The sequence below is a fragment of the Chaetodon auriga genome, chromosome 4 (assembly GCF_051107435.1).
Source record: "Chaetodon auriga isolate fChaAug3 chromosome 4, fChaAug3.hap1, whole genome shotgun sequence".
Classification (NCBI taxonomy): domain Eukaryota; kingdom Metazoa; phylum Chordata; class Actinopteri; order Chaetodontiformes; family Chaetodontidae; genus Chaetodon; species Chaetodon auriga.
The window spans coordinates 6,233,036-6,248,792 of NC_135077.1; the positions used below are offsets into that span (position 1 = coordinate 6,233,036).

A 15,757-nucleotide genomic window follows, 5' to 3' on the forward strand; every position below is an offset into this window, starting at 1 on the left:
TATTTTATTTTATACATTGTACATCTACTATGGTGGGTATGGTACAAATATTGAATATATTGTCAAAAAAACCATGGAAAGTCAAACATAACATGGTACTATCAATTTACCATGTTACTGTCAAAAACATGTCTCATATACTGTGGTACATTTGACTTGATACTACAGATATTACTAATACATAGATGTCATGTACATGTCATATACCATGGAAGTATTGAAATACTGCAGTACATCTACAAAAAAACATCTCCCTTACAGACATCGCATTAACATGTATATTGACCATATTTTTGATGGAGACATAGTGCTAAATTGTGCTCATGTCCGAGCACAATTTAGTGTTTCTTAAGATATAGAGTTTTGTCTGTGTGATTTGTAATAGTGTTGGGTGAAATGATCTCTCTCTCTCTCTCTCTCTCTCTCTCTCTCTCTCTCTCACACACACACACACACACACACACACACACACACACACACACACACACACACACACACACACACACCTGCTAATGGAAGTGCCTCTATGGACAGTAAGCGAGTGCAATGTATGTTTTATGCTTATTGACATTAAATAAATCAATGTGTTATATTCAGGGTTCTAAATTAACTTTTTTGATCACCAGCCAATGTGGCTGGTGATCTTCTAAAGTTACCAGCCAATCAGAATTTCCACTAGCCAAATTTTTTCCCGGTGAAAATAAGAGATTATGAGTGCCACTGAATACATTTGATCATTTTATTTACATTGTTGGCATGAAAAATGCACAGAAAATACAACACATGAAACAAAATATACACAGAAAGTGCAAACATTGAATTTATACAAACAAAAAATGCTGTCAGATTTATTATTTTATAAAAGACATTTTTCCAGTATTTAGTATCATTACATTCCTAATAAAATGTATTTTTCCTTTCAACTTAAAGTGTTTCTACTTTCCTTCTTTAATAAGAAATATATATAAGTAACAGCCATGACTTAAACACTTGCAAAAAATTGCATTGGTAATAAATTGAATTATGTATGTACAACTAGAAAACACAAATAGTGCAGCAGTCAGTACTGCAGACTCCTTAGGCTCTCCTGATGACTTCGGGCACTCTCATGGTCCTTTACTGCCTCGACTTTAAAATGATTAGTCCCCACCACAAAATTATTCGTCTTGTTTTTTTCTTTCGTGTACAGGCGGCAATCCTTACAAAACATGACGGCATTTTCGTGATCAAACACAAGCCATTCACGACCTGTCAGCCATTTAGCGTTAAACTTTCTTTTCTTCGTTTCGCACGCTTTGTCGACATTCTCATCCCCTGCCTCCTTCCTCTTCTCCCCCCAGACGTCTGTCCTAACCACGCATTTAGTTTAACTTTACTTTTTACTTTTAGCTAGCTCAGTCTCCTTTTTTACAGTTTATACGCCGCCGTTCATTCTTCTTCTTCTTTGTGTTTACGTTTCTGTGGTTTCTCGCGCCGGTTGCACTACAGACTGAAGTGTGCATTACGACAGTGTTCATGGGAAATGTAGGACGGACTGTCAGAGGGACAAATGACCAAGAACTGTAGAGCGGCTCTGACTGACATGATTGCCTAATGCATTACCGGCCAAATTGGCTAGTAAGTTTTTATTTACACCCGCCAATATGAATTTTAACCCGCATTTGGCGGGTGTTAATTTAGAACCCTGGTTATATTTAAAGAAAAACAACTCTTTAGAGGAGAAGTGCTTGGCTCTTAAAAGAGCCGTTGTTTTATGGTTTTTGTGTCGTCCAGTGATTTACTTGGCCTTGGCGGGCTTCTCGGTCTTCTTGGGCAGCAGCACAGCCTGGATGTTGGGCAGCACGCCGCCCTGAGCGATGGTGACTCCGCCGAGCAGCTTGTTGAGCTCCTCGTCGTTGCGGACAGCCAGCTGCAGGTGACGGGGGATGATACGGGTCTTCTTGTTGTCGCGGGCGGCGTTTCCAGCCAACTCAAGGATCTCAGCGGTCAGGTACTCGAGCACAGCTGCCAGGTAGACAGGAGCGCCGGCACCCACACGCTCGGCATAGTTGCCTTTGCGCAGCAGCCTGTGAACACGGCCGACTGGGAACTGCAGACCAGCACGGGAGGAGCGGGTCTTTGCCTTGGCTCTGGCCTTTCCGCCGGTTTTGCCTCTTCCACTCATGGTTTCAGTACTTTCTAGAGACTAGAGCTCAGAGAAAATGTGGCTGCAGTGGCTACAAACCTCCATTATATGTCCGCGCAACGCGCAGGGGGGTTCCCCTCAGACCAATCACAAGAGAGGCTTCCAGCAGAGGCCAAGCGCCCTGAATTCTGGCGGACTTTTTGAACGGCTTTCTCACCAATGAGCAGCGGCTACTGTGGCGGTGGGTCGCTCCTCCAGGCGTTGCTGAGCTCCAACAGGAGCCCTTCACCAATCACGAGGCGAAGGTGTGAAGCAGCGTCATCATTCCGCAGCCGGTCCCGCACTTAAAGAGCAGTGCGTCTCCTCCACTCACTACATTTTCTCCTGATTGTTGAGAGAAAGACGAAACCATGGCAAGAACTAAGCAGACAGCTCGTAAGTCTACTGGAGGCAAAGCCCCCAGGAAGCAGCTGGCCACCAAGGCAGCTCGTAAGAGCGCCCCGGCCACCGGCGGCGTCAAGAAGCCTCACCGTTACAGGCCCGGTACCGTGGCTCTCAGAGAGATCCGTCGCTACCAGAAATCCACCGAGCTGCTCATCCGCAAGCTGCCTTTCCAGCGCCTGGTCAGAGAAATCGCTCAGGATTTTAAGACCGACTTGCGCTTCCAGAGCTCCGCCGTCATGGCTCTGCAGGAGGCCAGCGAGGCCTATCTGGTCGGTCTCTTCGAGGACACCAACCTGTGCGCCATCCACGCCAAGAGGGTCACCATCATGCCCAAAGACATCCAGCTTGCTCGCCGCATTCGCGGAGAGCGCGCTTAAACTGTCACGCTTTTTGACCAACCAGCACAACAACGGCTCTTTTAAGAGCCACCTCACTTTTCTCTAAAGAGCTTTGGTTCTGGCTTAGTGTTGTGTATGTGTTCACGTTTTTGTTACAACCAACACGTTTGTAGTAGTATTAGCAGCGTGACTCGTGTAAACAAGCCTGTACAGTTGTCGTCAGTAGTTGCACCCATGGTAAGTGGAGCGGGGTACATGTAATTGTGTACATTATCGTTGGTGAAAACACTCTATTTACACTCTTATAAATAAACTTCTAGACATATGTTATATCTATTGTATTTACATGTGCATTGTTGACTCAAACCTTAATGTGAGATGTATAAATATGTAATGTTTTGGTACAATTCAAGTTAGGTGCTACAATACTGCATTTCCTAATTAAAGAAAAATAACAAAACAAAAAGAAAATGCTGCCTGCTTTATTCTTAATGCCAAGGGCTGCCACAACATAGATTTACCAATTTACAGCAGTGTCCTGTCAGTAGAGTAGCAGTAGCAATAAAGAACAAAAATGAAAAAAAATGAGGTCTAAATTATCCTAAAATTTTAATAGTCTGATTCTCGTTGACTGCCCCCCCCCCCCCCCCCAAACAAAACAAAACAATTTACATATACTTAAAAAGTATTCCACAAAACCTATTATATACTTTAGTATCCAGAAGTATCACCAAGTTGCACAAAGCACCTGAAAGGCATTCGATTTCTCCATGTTTCAATTTTCATTGATGTTATTTTGTATTGTGCTGCATACAAAAGCAGATTAAGGAATTTACATGTACAGTACATTCACATAATTCCTTTTTCCTTCGGTAATACTTTGAACAGGTACGGTGATTTCTCACACAGCCAGCGCCGCTTGCTTCCACAGGGGGCATCATTCCAGTTGGCCAGCGGTGGGTTGAAATGATACATCTCCACACAGTCTTCTCTGTTGTTGGGGCCACCGCGATCTGGCTGGCCATCCTGCCAAAATCTAAGGGACAATGCAGAGATGGAAGCCAGAGAGAAACATGAAGATGCCCCAGGGGCCTTTGCAATCAATAATCCGGGTGGTTTAACCATACATAAATTTTTACTTCCTAAAATGAAATGGGTTTTTGCTCATGTCAGGGCTGATACAGTAAGGATGACCACATATTTGATTATTCAACAGTGTCAATTAAAGGATAAAACCTGCAGCCTGGTTCTTAATAACCAAGACCCAACGTCCTGTTTGTTTCCACAGGTCTCATGTTTGTATCTGACTGGCATTAGGCATTTTGAGACTCTCATGCCATGTCAGACCAGGTCTAAGAACTAACTAAATAGATAAGATTTACTTTTTGGTTAGTGCGGCTCCATCCACCCATTCGAAGGTCCCAGCTCTGTCATACAGACCAATCCAGAACAAGAGATTAGCATCCCCATCCAGGCGGTACAAGCCCCGCTGTTGATTGAGAAAATAGAAAACTATGAGAACTATGAGAAAATAGAAAACTATGACTTCAGAAGTTCTCCTTCAACATCAGGAACTGCATACACACAGACCCAGACACAGATTTACTGTACTGTACCTGTTCCTGTTCACTGTTAATCACCACCAGATCAGCATCTTCACTCTGACAGTATTTTCTGCTGTCCTCCCACGTTTTACTTTCAGTGGAGAGGAAATAACATTTGAAGTTCATCTCGCTCCAGTTGGCAGGACACTGCAGACGGTACCCACAATCACCTGGCTCTGGAGAACGAGATAAACAAATGACCTATCACCGATTACACTCTGAGGCGTTTAAAGTTAAAAGTACAAATACATCCAACTTTTACAATTACTTTAACTTATAGACAATAAAGCTAGATATTGAATAGTGTATCTGTGATCATAAAACATTACCTGTGACCTAACAGACTTTAACTATATAACTACAACTGTACAGTCATCAAATACAAAGACATTCATGTGTATGTATATGTTCATATGTAGAATCATAACTACAGTTACAACTAATGACTTCTTACATAAAAATGGTAAAGGGTATTTTAAAAGAGCTGAGAGTCCATAAGTGGGTACATAACTGTTATATGTAGACTAGATGACTAGAGTACATCAGAATGAAAGAAGAGAACTAAAGTAAAGGTCAGAAGACTTGGCCTGATTTTTTCCCTCACCCCTCAGCTTCATTTGCAGCCTGTCCCTCTCCTCCACCACCTTCCTTAGCATGTTGAGGAGTTCATTCTTTCGGTTTTCAAGCATGTTTCTTTCTCTTGTCAAGGCGTTGAATTTTTCGAGTAATCTGTTGTGCTGACGAGTCCACCTTCGCTCACAGTCCTGCACATCCTCCGTCAACTGGTTTTGGTCACTAAAATCAGTTGCATTGCACTTCAAGTGGGTTGATTCCTTGCTGGAGTACACTGATGGTGTGAGAACAGAAAGTTACATTTAAAATCATTTGAAAATATTTACGGCTCTCAAATCAAAAATATTTTTCAGCGTTTGTTTGACTGCGAATTGTGAAAGACGCTTGACAGCAACATGTCAGATCACAAGTGCATGTGCTGGGTGCAATATTGTGGTGACATCTATGCAACTGTGTTAGCAAATATGAAGTTAGTCAATGCCAAGAAACAATACTCACAAGTAAGGCGCAGAGAAACATTGAGAGTGGCTTGTATGATACACAGTGTGCCGAAGCTAAGGAAAAGCAGCTGACAGAGTCTTCTCTCTGTAAAATCAACACACATAGACTGACATCGTTAAAAGCCTATAATCTAATCCTTTCCCAGTCATTTGTTGCCCCAATCCCAATTTGTTCGAAATGTGCTGCTGGCATCATGTTCAGAGTGGGCCTATATTTGCAAACATCAATGAAGTTGATGAGGTGAAACATTAAATATATTGCCTTTATGCTGTTTTCAATTGAGAATGTGTCAAAAAGGACTAGCAAGATATTACATTGTTTTTGTTTTGTACAGTATCCAAACCTTTTTTGAATCAAAGTAATTTTGGAAGAGTATCTGAGCCACTTAATTCTTCTCTTTCTACCCATCTGCTATAAACTCATGTGCTCTAAAGGTTGACATTCCATATCTTGTGCTGCTTTGCAAATTTTCGAACTAAATTCCCAATCTCTCTTGACAGAGATAAAGTTATGTCATTTATTTTTATTATAGTCTTTCTCTGCAAAAGCTGTTTGTGCCGCAACAAGTCTGAGAAAAGTGCCATGTTGTATGACTGGGACCTCACTTTATGGTGAAATGTCCATCCTGGCATTGCATTATTGGTATGTGTTGCACTGTGTTGCAACCATGTTTCAGTAACACAAATGATGTCAGTATCCTGTGATCATGTTTTTGGTCTGTTATGTGTACATCTAGACCTTTAATGTTATGTAACAGAGCTTCAGAGAAAATTGGGTTCTTGTTAATATTCTCAATGAATGAATGGGGGGGATTCATCAACCCCGAATCTAAACTCAAGTCATTCAAAAGCTTTGTTCTTAGCCTTTCACACCAAACCTGGAAAATACTGCAGCCAATTTTATTTGTAATAGTGTACTGCACTCCTGGTCTGTATTCTGAATTTTTAGCTGAATTCTGAGTTTTTATCAAGTTCAGGCCTTCAAACAGAGCCTAGCACTGTAATTATTGTAGGTGATTTTAATTTTCATATGGACGTTGATAATCATCTATTTACTTGATATGATTGGCCTCTCTCAATGAATATAAACCCACTTATTGTTTTAACCACACCCTTGACCTTGTTCAGACAAATGGCATTGAAATTGAACATTTGCTAGTTTGTTCACAGAATCATCATCCTTTAATAACTGTTTATGCCATGACCACGCCATGACCATATGCCATGAGGCAAGAATTCAGTTATATCATCAGCATTTAATTCAATGTTATGTCTCAATATGAGATTACTTCTATGCTAACTTTAGTCCCTCCCAAAATGATCTTGATGATAGTGCTGCAGACTCACTGCACGTAACACTTGACTCTACTGGCCCTCTAAACAGACGATAATAAAATAAAGGAGGTTAGATCCATGGTATACCCCCCAAACCTGCACATTAAAGCATCACTCAAACATGAAAGGAAACGACATTCCACCAATATTGAAGAATTAGATAGTCTTAAATACAGAAAGACCCTTACAAACCCTTAGTAACAGCTGCTAATCCTGAAATAGATTTAGACTGCTTTTCTCACATTGACTTTCACCAACTAATTTAACAACTTTATCATCTAAACTATCTAAAACCTCCCTCTTAGACCCCATCCTAACCAGGCTGCTTTAATAAGTTTTACCCTTAACTGGCACTTCTTTGCTTGATCAATGGGGCTTTACCAAGAGGCTATGTCCCACAGACCTTTAAAGTAGATGTGATTAAATCTTTAAAAGCCTACTCTTGATCCAGGGGGTTCAGCAAACTACATACCTATATCTAACTATCTAATGATATCGCTACTCTGGATGACATTTCCCTGGCTTCCTGCACCACAAGGAATCAGGGAGTTATCCTCGATCAGGATATGTTCTTTAACTCCCATGTAAAACAACTTTTTCACTTACATAACATTGCAAAAAAAACAGCAAACTAATAATATCACTCTATTTTAGATTTATATAGTACTAAAACATTAGTAACATATAAAGGAGACAAGGTTGTGGGGCCATGCTATGATACTTATTAAGAGAGTACAGTTGTGTGTTTACCATAAAATGAGTGTTATTACCTGTTCGAACTCCACCCCCACAGCATTTCTGCCTAAGTCTTGGTTGCTCATTAATATAATCTGATACCTCCATTTGTTGCATCCCCCTGGTTGCTTTAATATTTGTTGAGAAGTGAAGTTCTGTAGAATAGTCTGATCAGCGACCTGCGTGTTCCCCGGTATGTGCCTTTGCCAAGAGTTAGCTACTACACTCACATCATATCCTGGTTAATATATTTAGAAGAGGTCTAAAAAGAGGAACAAATTATGTGAAGCAACTACGTGGGAGCAGGACGGCCCGACACACTGAAATCTATTTCACTTGAATGGCTGTGTGGTTGAAATCTGAGATAAAAATCATTGAAACAAGCTTGTTCATGAGAGCTTGCAAGGGGTTCAGACACAAAAATAAGAATCTATACAGTTAAGTGTTTAATCAGTCTGAAGGTCATGAAACCAGTCTGAGCTGGATATGGTGAGAAACAGTGGAAAACAGTGGTCAGCAAGACCATATAAGGAGTGCAAGAATGCACAACAGAAGTAGAGTACTTCTCCAGTGTGTTACACAGATCTGTGGCTCTGTGAGGGTCATACAAAACATCATATGAGGGCTTTTCTACGACAACTGAAAGAATAAGCTATTAAATATTCTATATGTGGAGTTGAAAACATTTCAGAACCTTTAACACATGCCATTTCATTATCTTCCTTTTACCTTTGAAGTTGTAATATAGTGCAATTTCTCAAAATTGCCTCATGCACCCATGTAAAAACAGTATTCAAGAGAAGCAGAGAGAACCACCACACACAAACTTTTTTTTTTTTTTTTTTTTTTTACATTGCCTTTATAAAGCTGTACATACACATTAGTCTGTATTATAAAGCTAACTCAATGTGAAACTTGGTTCATTTGCGCCTGCCTGCTCTCTGTACTCGTTTGCATATTAGTACTCAGTGTTTAGTCCTGTCTATGAAAAGAGATTCTCCTACATCTGCAATGAAACAGCAATGCCATGGCAGCCGTCATTATTACACACTTGACTATTATGCATTGCTGTAAATGCCTTTGTGCTTTACTGCAAGCTTCAAAGTTTGCTGTGTCAGTTGACTAAAGTATCATCTCCCCGTGTCTCTGCCCAGCTCTAGTCCACCACTCGGCTCACTTCACTTACCTGTCCGCTCTTTATCTGGCTCAAATAGGCTCATCTCTCTGTGAACATTTTTTGTTCAAATCCTCCTTTGTGTTCTGCATTTGGAGCTTAGCCATTACCTCAGATCGTGACAACTGATCTGTGTCTGAAAAGGTATTGTGGCATTTTACAAACCGTTAAACCAGTTGACAAATTTAGAATAACCTCCAAGGGCCATCACGTTAAGATCTCCAACTCCATCTCCCTCGTCCTTTCAATGGAAGAATGATTTTTTCTTGGCAGTCAACTTTGTTTGTCATTCTGCCGACCACCAGGCGAGGCAGCGTCTTACACTTATATGTTGGAGATGTGGCAGCTTGGACCATGAAGCCAATGCACGTCTGAGGGTCTGTACAGTGAAACTGGGCACATATTTACTTGCTCTGCATCATATGTCAGTAAAGCCAAAGCCAAGCAGAAGTCTGGTCATTGGACAATCCCACAGCAGCTCCTGCTGAGCAGCCTGCCTCCCAGCAGGCTGTGAGTAACTCATGGAAAGGGGAAGCATTTAGACGATAAACATTCACCTTAGATCTGACACCTTTATCTTTACTACGAGCTCCCTAAAAGTCACCAACCGGGATGCTCGTGGTTTTCAGTCTTTCTTCTCAAGAAAACAGAAATTTTGATATATTTTGTCTTCAAGAACTGAGACTAAAAAAATCATGATGTGATCAAACAGTGGCCGAAAGGAAAAAGTTCGAAACTTGACATTGATAGAATGTTTCTTCAAAATTTCTAGTGTCTCATTATGGCACAGTCTCAAATGATTTCTCTTAGTGAAATTATTTTTTCTCTGGAGCTTCAGTCAGCTTAGGAGATTGGAAACTTACTATATGGAGTTTACATGATAAAGATTTAATAAAAGAATGAAAACATTTAAAAACAAATGAAACAGATCTGCAGTAGCTGAAGGAACAATGAGAAACTTCATGATAGATCATTTTAATTCTGAACTATTGTATAACATTAAACAATCACAAACATGAGAGGAAATCTTGTTCAGACTGTCGCATTAATGCATTCAGTGAAACAGTGAAACAATGCAGCTTGCAGAGAAGAAACAGGTGAAGTTGAAATTATTTAATTTTTTACAGCAAAAGATGACATGTGGAACCATGACAAAACCACGACAAGACAACAGCAAAGCAAGTCAGAAATCCCTCAGAAACAAAGATGGAAATGTTGTGTTCCATGAAAAAGAAAATTAAAAAAAGAGACAAGTTATTAGAGAACTATTTACCGATAAATAAACATTAGTTTTTGTTTGTTTGTTTGTTGAGCAGGTGCATGTGAGAGTCGGGTGATTGGGATCAGTGGGCGAGTTGGAGAGCATCTGGTGGATGGATGGAGAAAGGCAATGCAGGTGGACTGGGGAAGTGGGAACGAGGCCAAAGGGACGGACAGAGAGTCAGAAAGAAAACAAAAAAGACTGAAACGGTCATTGTGAAAACATACAGTCATCAACCAGTCATCTTCTGGAGTTTGGTTCTGGGAATCAGTCAAAAACAAGTTTGTATTATTATATGTCATGCTCATCACTCTGGAAAAAAACTGTGTGCACAGAGAGAGAGAGAGACAGAGAGAGAGAGACAGAGAGAGAGAGAGAGAGAGAGAGAGAGAGAGAGAGAGAGAGAGAGAGAGAAAGAGAGACAGGGAGAGAGAGACAGAGAGAGAGAGAGAGAGAGAGACAGAGACAGGGAGAGAGAGAGAGAGAGACAGAGACAGGGAGAGAGAGAGAGAGAGAGAGAGAGAGACAGACAGACAGAGAGAGAGAGAGAAGTGTGATGGTGTTAGATATGTGATGTTCTCATGGTTTCACATCCTTTAAATTCGTTATGATTTCATTTCCTTTAACGCTGTGGTAGCTTGATGTCTAACTAATGAAACACACTCGTTCAAAAGAGGAAAGACCTGAAAGTTTTGACAACAGCTTCGCAACCGATAACTACCATCTGAAATAACCATTTAAAAAGTCATTTCACTTTCTTGTGGCATCCCCTTGAGCTGTCCCACTTCAGCATGTTATGATTCTGCTGTCACACGGCTGCATTACTGTGGAAAATTATTGTTCGTTTTATTTTGATCTAAATGTTTCACAAGGGCCAAGATGTCACATTGAGATAAGTAACATGTATTTAAACTTCACTGTCCAGTATTTCCATGCAGATTTTCGATTTTTAAAAAGACCATCACTGTTTAAAAAAGCATTTTTTAATGGCTTGGAGCCTGTTGATATCTACAGTGAAATGTTTGAGCAAAGCCAGATGACTGCTGTGTTTTCATTTAATGTTTTTTACTGAATCATTTTGTAATTTTTCACACTTGTTAGAGAGTAATACAGTAATGTGCTTGAGTGTGATAGTTGTGTAATATTAAAGAATTATGATGCAAGCGCTTGAGTGCAAAAATGTCGATTAAGGACATAGATTGTTGTCAAATACTACGAATACAGAGATTTTGAAGCTGTAAAACAGGATTTGGAAGACCTTTTTGAAGATCCTCTACTTTGCAGGTAAACAAGAGTCTGTACAAACTGTACCTGACGCAGAGTTCAAGGGCTTTAGGGTGGAGAACTTGTTCAAGTAAAGGAGAAATGAGGAAGACCAAAACTTTGGTGCTTTGTTAGTACAGAGAAATGTGCAAAAGAAGAAGTGACACATTACTGCATTCCTAGACAAATTGTTCTCTATCAACACTGTCACTGTCCAGTCAGTGGGTGAAATATGGTCAAGATTGTCCACAAAGAGCAATCTGAGATCACTATGGACTATGCAAATCTACCTGATGCATCAGCCAGGAGTGATGCCCTGAGGAGCTGTTCTGGCAGGGATGGTGGAGTGACCGCTGCAGTGCCTGGTGAGACAGAAAACCTCCAGTTTTATTTTGAGTCTCAGCCATTAACACAAGTAGGATAGAAATGTCATTGTAAGATGTATACTATGAAAGCTATTGTACATGTGAAAATATTGTTGATCTGCTTTCATGTGATGGTTATTCAGTCATTTTCCACTGTCGACCATTTATGTGCTATTTTCTAGTTTTACACAGTCCACCTTGAAAAGTATGCACAATGGTTTGTAGAACTTCCTGACAACCGATTTAGTGATTTAGTAACCCTTGGGTTTTATAGTCTCTGCAGATATTTTGGTCAGGATTTGACAGATCACTGTCTGTCTGATTTCCGCACTCAGGCAGAAAATTTCACAGACTGGTAGCTGTGAGCTTTGGACTCTTGTGTATCCTCCAGGCTGCTCTCAACATTTCCCTGCGCCTCGCTCTCTGTGAGTCATTTTAAACTGTTTCTCTACTTTATGTTTCCTCAGACTTTTTGTAATTCTCTATTATTGTCAGACCAGAAAATGGATCTGCTTACCACGACATGCAATTTTAAGATATGACAATCAATTTCTCTGGGTTTCCAACAATGTGTGCAGATCACTCAATCAATGATGACTCTACAATGCCTCATTATAATTCTGTGTGTTCTTTGTGCTTTCAGGCTCACTGTCCAATTCAGTTATGCCATTGCCATTTCTCATACATGTTTATTATTGCCTCAGAATTTGTGGGTGGCTAACATGCAGAAAGAGTTTGGGGAAGTTTAGAATTAGTAACAATCACAAGGCATAATGACAGTACTCGAAAGCTAACATTTTCAGGATGGGACTTTCCAGCTATGCTTCATATTCCTGCCATTAAAACAAAATAAAACCTGAGTTACAACTTTCAGCCTGTGAACTTGCTTATAGTCCATACAGATGTGCATCTTTGGTTTGTTTCCTATTGTCCTCCTGTCCACGAGTCACAGTGTCCTTGAGCTAGACACTCAAACCCAAATGGGCCTGAGAGCATGTGGGCAAAAATGCTCTTTTAATGTGATGCTGGAAACATGAATTCTCAATGAATTGTTTCTGCTCTTTCAGACAGTTCTGACAATAAGACACCAGACATAGAGACCAGCTGCAAAAACCTGACTGAAGAGATCGATGAGCTGAAGAGAAAACTGATTAACTTTGGTGAGGATGAAGATGAAACTCATCATACTGTAATGAGAGCTTCCATCCAAAGAGACATTCAGTGCAATCTTGGGCAAAACCCCAACCTCCCAGACCTCATCAGCACAGCCACTGCACTCAGAGTTCAGCAGGGTTTTTTCCCCTCTGCCAAAACAGAACTGAACAGAACATCCAGATTGTAATGTGCGTGTGCGCATGTAAAGTTTGAGAGATAGTGGGTGTATGTTGTTGGATTCATGTATGTATCTGTCGAGCCTGATGTATTCTTGATCATCTTCTGATGAGTTGTGGGTTGGATTGTTTGTTTTGGCCGTGCAGAAAGTCTGATTCGAGTCATTTTAACGCTTGAAATATCCATTAAAGCCGTCTTTCAATTAAAAAAATCATGAAATGGAAACGTAAGGCTGAAAATATACATTCAGCTGCCTGTGGCTTTTGGAGGTACACCAGTGCAGTAATGTAATCCAAACAGCCCTGCCATCTATCAAAGCTGATCTCAGTGTTAAAACATATAGTTAACGTAGGCGTCATATAAGTAGACTTTATAGCACAACAGTTGTTTTGGATTGCATGAGACTGTACAGGTGAAAGTGAATACTGAGTAGGACAAAGTTTAATGTAAAATTCAATACTAAATTCAACTACTAATTAACTAATTAAAAGCAGACATAAGGACATTACGTTCATCATGTCCTTTTTTCAAAATTCCTTAGCAAAGTAATTCACGATCACTTTTTAAATTTGGTCAACTGATCAGCTGATTATAATCAAACACTATTAAAGTAAGTGAATGAATAATCAGCTCACAGCAGGCTTTTTGTGATTGTCCACATTTTTTATGTTTATTTTTGAGGTATTAACTCTTTGCTGCTATCCATAACAGATCACTATTTCCAAGAAGGATGGGTGTATTTCCACTCCAGCGTCTATTATATTTCATCCATTAAGAAATCCTGGAGAGAAAGTAGAGATGACTGTCTGCAAAGAGGTGCAGACCTGATGATTATCAACAGCGAAGAAGAACAGGTGTGTGTGTGTGTGTGTGTGTGTGTGTGTGTGTGTGTGTGTGTGTGTGTGTGTGTTAATGCGTGAATGAGTGTGAGTTTGAGGTTAAGATACAATAGCAAGAGAAACAGTGACAAATATAATGAATGTGAGGTCACCTAGGTGCAAGATTAATTGATATCAGTTCCATATCTATTGATGATTGATTACGGTTTTCTCTCTAAACAAGGACTTCACAAGAAAATTCCACAAGCTCATGTGGATTGGACTGACAGACAGTGAAACTGAAGGGGTGTGGAAATGGGTGGATGGCACGCCGCTGACAAAAAGGTTCACACATTACTGCTGTATTCATTTACATTAATGCGGAAAGTAAAATCCTTAAAACGTCTTTCAGATGTTCATGTTAGACTAATAAACTAGACTAATGTAATAAAAGACTAATTCATCTATAGTGAATTATATGCAACATTTTCAGCTATCTTGAACCTGGCCACATTGAAGCAGGTTGCTGGCCGTCAAATGCTTCTTGGGTTGTGTTCTTTGTTTAACAATACTTTGTTTTTTTTTCTTTTTTTGGTTTCAGCTTCTGGACCCCTGGGGAGCCCAACAGTTATCAAGGCCACAATGAAGACTGTGTAGAATTAAAGTCTCATGATATGGTAAACAGCTGGAATGATAAACCATGTAAGGACCAAAACTTTTGGATCTGTGAAAAGATGATAGCTATATAACTGAGAATATAGAACCTTGCAAAGCTGAAACTGACTTCATGTTCAATTGAGATTGTGTACAGAATTTTCTGGGAAAGTATTTTTTCCAGATATAATAATACAGCTTTTGTCTTTTCACATGAGAAAGATTATTGTTGGGCATAATGTTAAGGGAAGAGTGGTGAAATGCTAATAAAATCTAACTGCAAACCCATCAGTGCCAGATTTGCTCTTTTGGATGGCCTTAATTGCTGCAATGGCCCCTGGCACAATAACTTGCTTGTTAAGTTCTGCTACTTGTGCTGAAGTAATGACTCAAAGGAAATCATGGATTGAGGGGGAACTACAGCAGCGATTTACCATTTATACGTTCACAGCTCAGAAAAATGTTTTTTCTCCATTGCCTCGTCCACTCATTGTTATTGTCTGAATGTTAGATAGCCAATATGATATTAATTGCATTCCAGTCTGGTGTCAGTCATTAAAATGTTAATAGTAAAATTGTTAATTAAGTTATTCTAACATTATTAAAAATGCAACAGACTGCACTTGCAAATACTGACCTTTCTAATATTATCCATCTTTCAGTCTACAGACAGATAGAAATATGTTTTAAGTGTGACGTTCAAGAGTTGTTGCAACATTGCACGACCCAAATTGGAAACCACCTTCATGCAGCTGTAAAATATAGGCCAAACAGGTAGTGTTATGATCAGGACTTTCCCTTGTGTCTAGTTTTCTAGTCTAGTCCCTGGTTTACACATTTGACAGATAATTGTTTCCCTGTAGGTTTCTTGTTTCTGGATATTTGGATTTTTTTGTACTCAATTGAATTTTGTTTGCCTTATTTTGTTAAAATAAGTACTCTGAACTGCTTCCGTTCTGCCTTTTTTGTTAGTCTGCATAAGTGGGTTCTCTTCCTTGTGTTTTTTTGACCTGCCATAACATCATTACAGGTAGTGGTGGTCACCACAATATTTCACACCACTCCTCAGTTTCCTGTTAGGTAGAGTCAAATACGTCAATAAGTATTTTCCTCGTTTAGAAGGTGTTACTCTGAGCACATTTCAGAATAATCACTTCCTATTTCAAAGGCACACTCTGCTGACTTTGATGGCTTTAGGCACCACAGGTCCAACCTGTACCTTTAGTACAGCTGAAC

At 39.9% G+C, this 15,757-nt stretch overlaps 4 protein-coding genes across 4 annotated transcripts; 2 read left to right on the forward strand and 2 right to left on the reverse strand.

Moving 5' to 3' along the window:
- Window positions 1-1,777: 1,777 nt before the first annotated feature.
- Window positions 1,778-2,164, reverse strand: LOC143319257 (histone H2A-like). The gene has a single exon (XM_076728051.1). The coding sequence runs from the start codon at window positions 2,162-2,164 to the stop codon at window positions 1,778-1,780; it is 387 nt and encodes a 128-aa protein (XP_076584166.1).
- A 371-nt stretch (window positions 2,165-2,535) lies between these two features.
- On the forward strand, window positions 2,536-2,946 carry LOC143319256 (histone H3). Its single transcript, XM_076728050.1, has one exon. It carries the CDS (start codon window positions 2,536-2,538, stop codon window positions 2,944-2,946), a length of 411 nt encoding a protein of 136 aa, XP_076584165.1.
- A 487-nt stretch (window positions 2,947-3,433) lies between these two features.
- Window positions 3,434-7,858, reverse strand: LOC143319251 (uncharacterized). The gene is made up of 6 exons (XM_076728046.1): window positions 7,690-7,858; window positions 5,583-5,669; window positions 5,116-5,358; window positions 4,524-4,687; window positions 4,290-4,396; window positions 3,434-3,943 (listed from the first exon to the last, which is right to left on the reverse strand). Exons 1-6 carry the CDS (start codon window positions 7,769-7,771, stop codon window positions 3,757-3,759), a joined length of 870 nt encoding a protein of 289 aa, XP_076584161.1. The 5' UTR covers window positions 7,772-7,858; the 3' UTR covers window positions 3,434-3,756.
- A 3,631-nt stretch (window positions 7,859-11,489) lies between these two features.
- Window positions 11,490-14,991, forward strand: LOC143319252 (CD209 antigen-like protein A). Its single transcript, XM_076728047.1, has 6 exons — window positions 11,490-11,717; window positions 12,053-12,142; window positions 12,785-12,877; window positions 13,761-13,903; window positions 14,112-14,212; window positions 14,469-14,991. Exons 1-6 carry the CDS (start codon window positions 11,585-11,587, stop codon window positions 14,614-14,616), a joined length of 708 nt encoding a protein of 235 aa, XP_076584162.1. The 5' UTR covers window positions 11,490-11,584; the 3' UTR covers window positions 14,617-14,991.
- The last annotated feature ends 766 nt before the right edge of the window (window positions 14,992-15,757 follow it).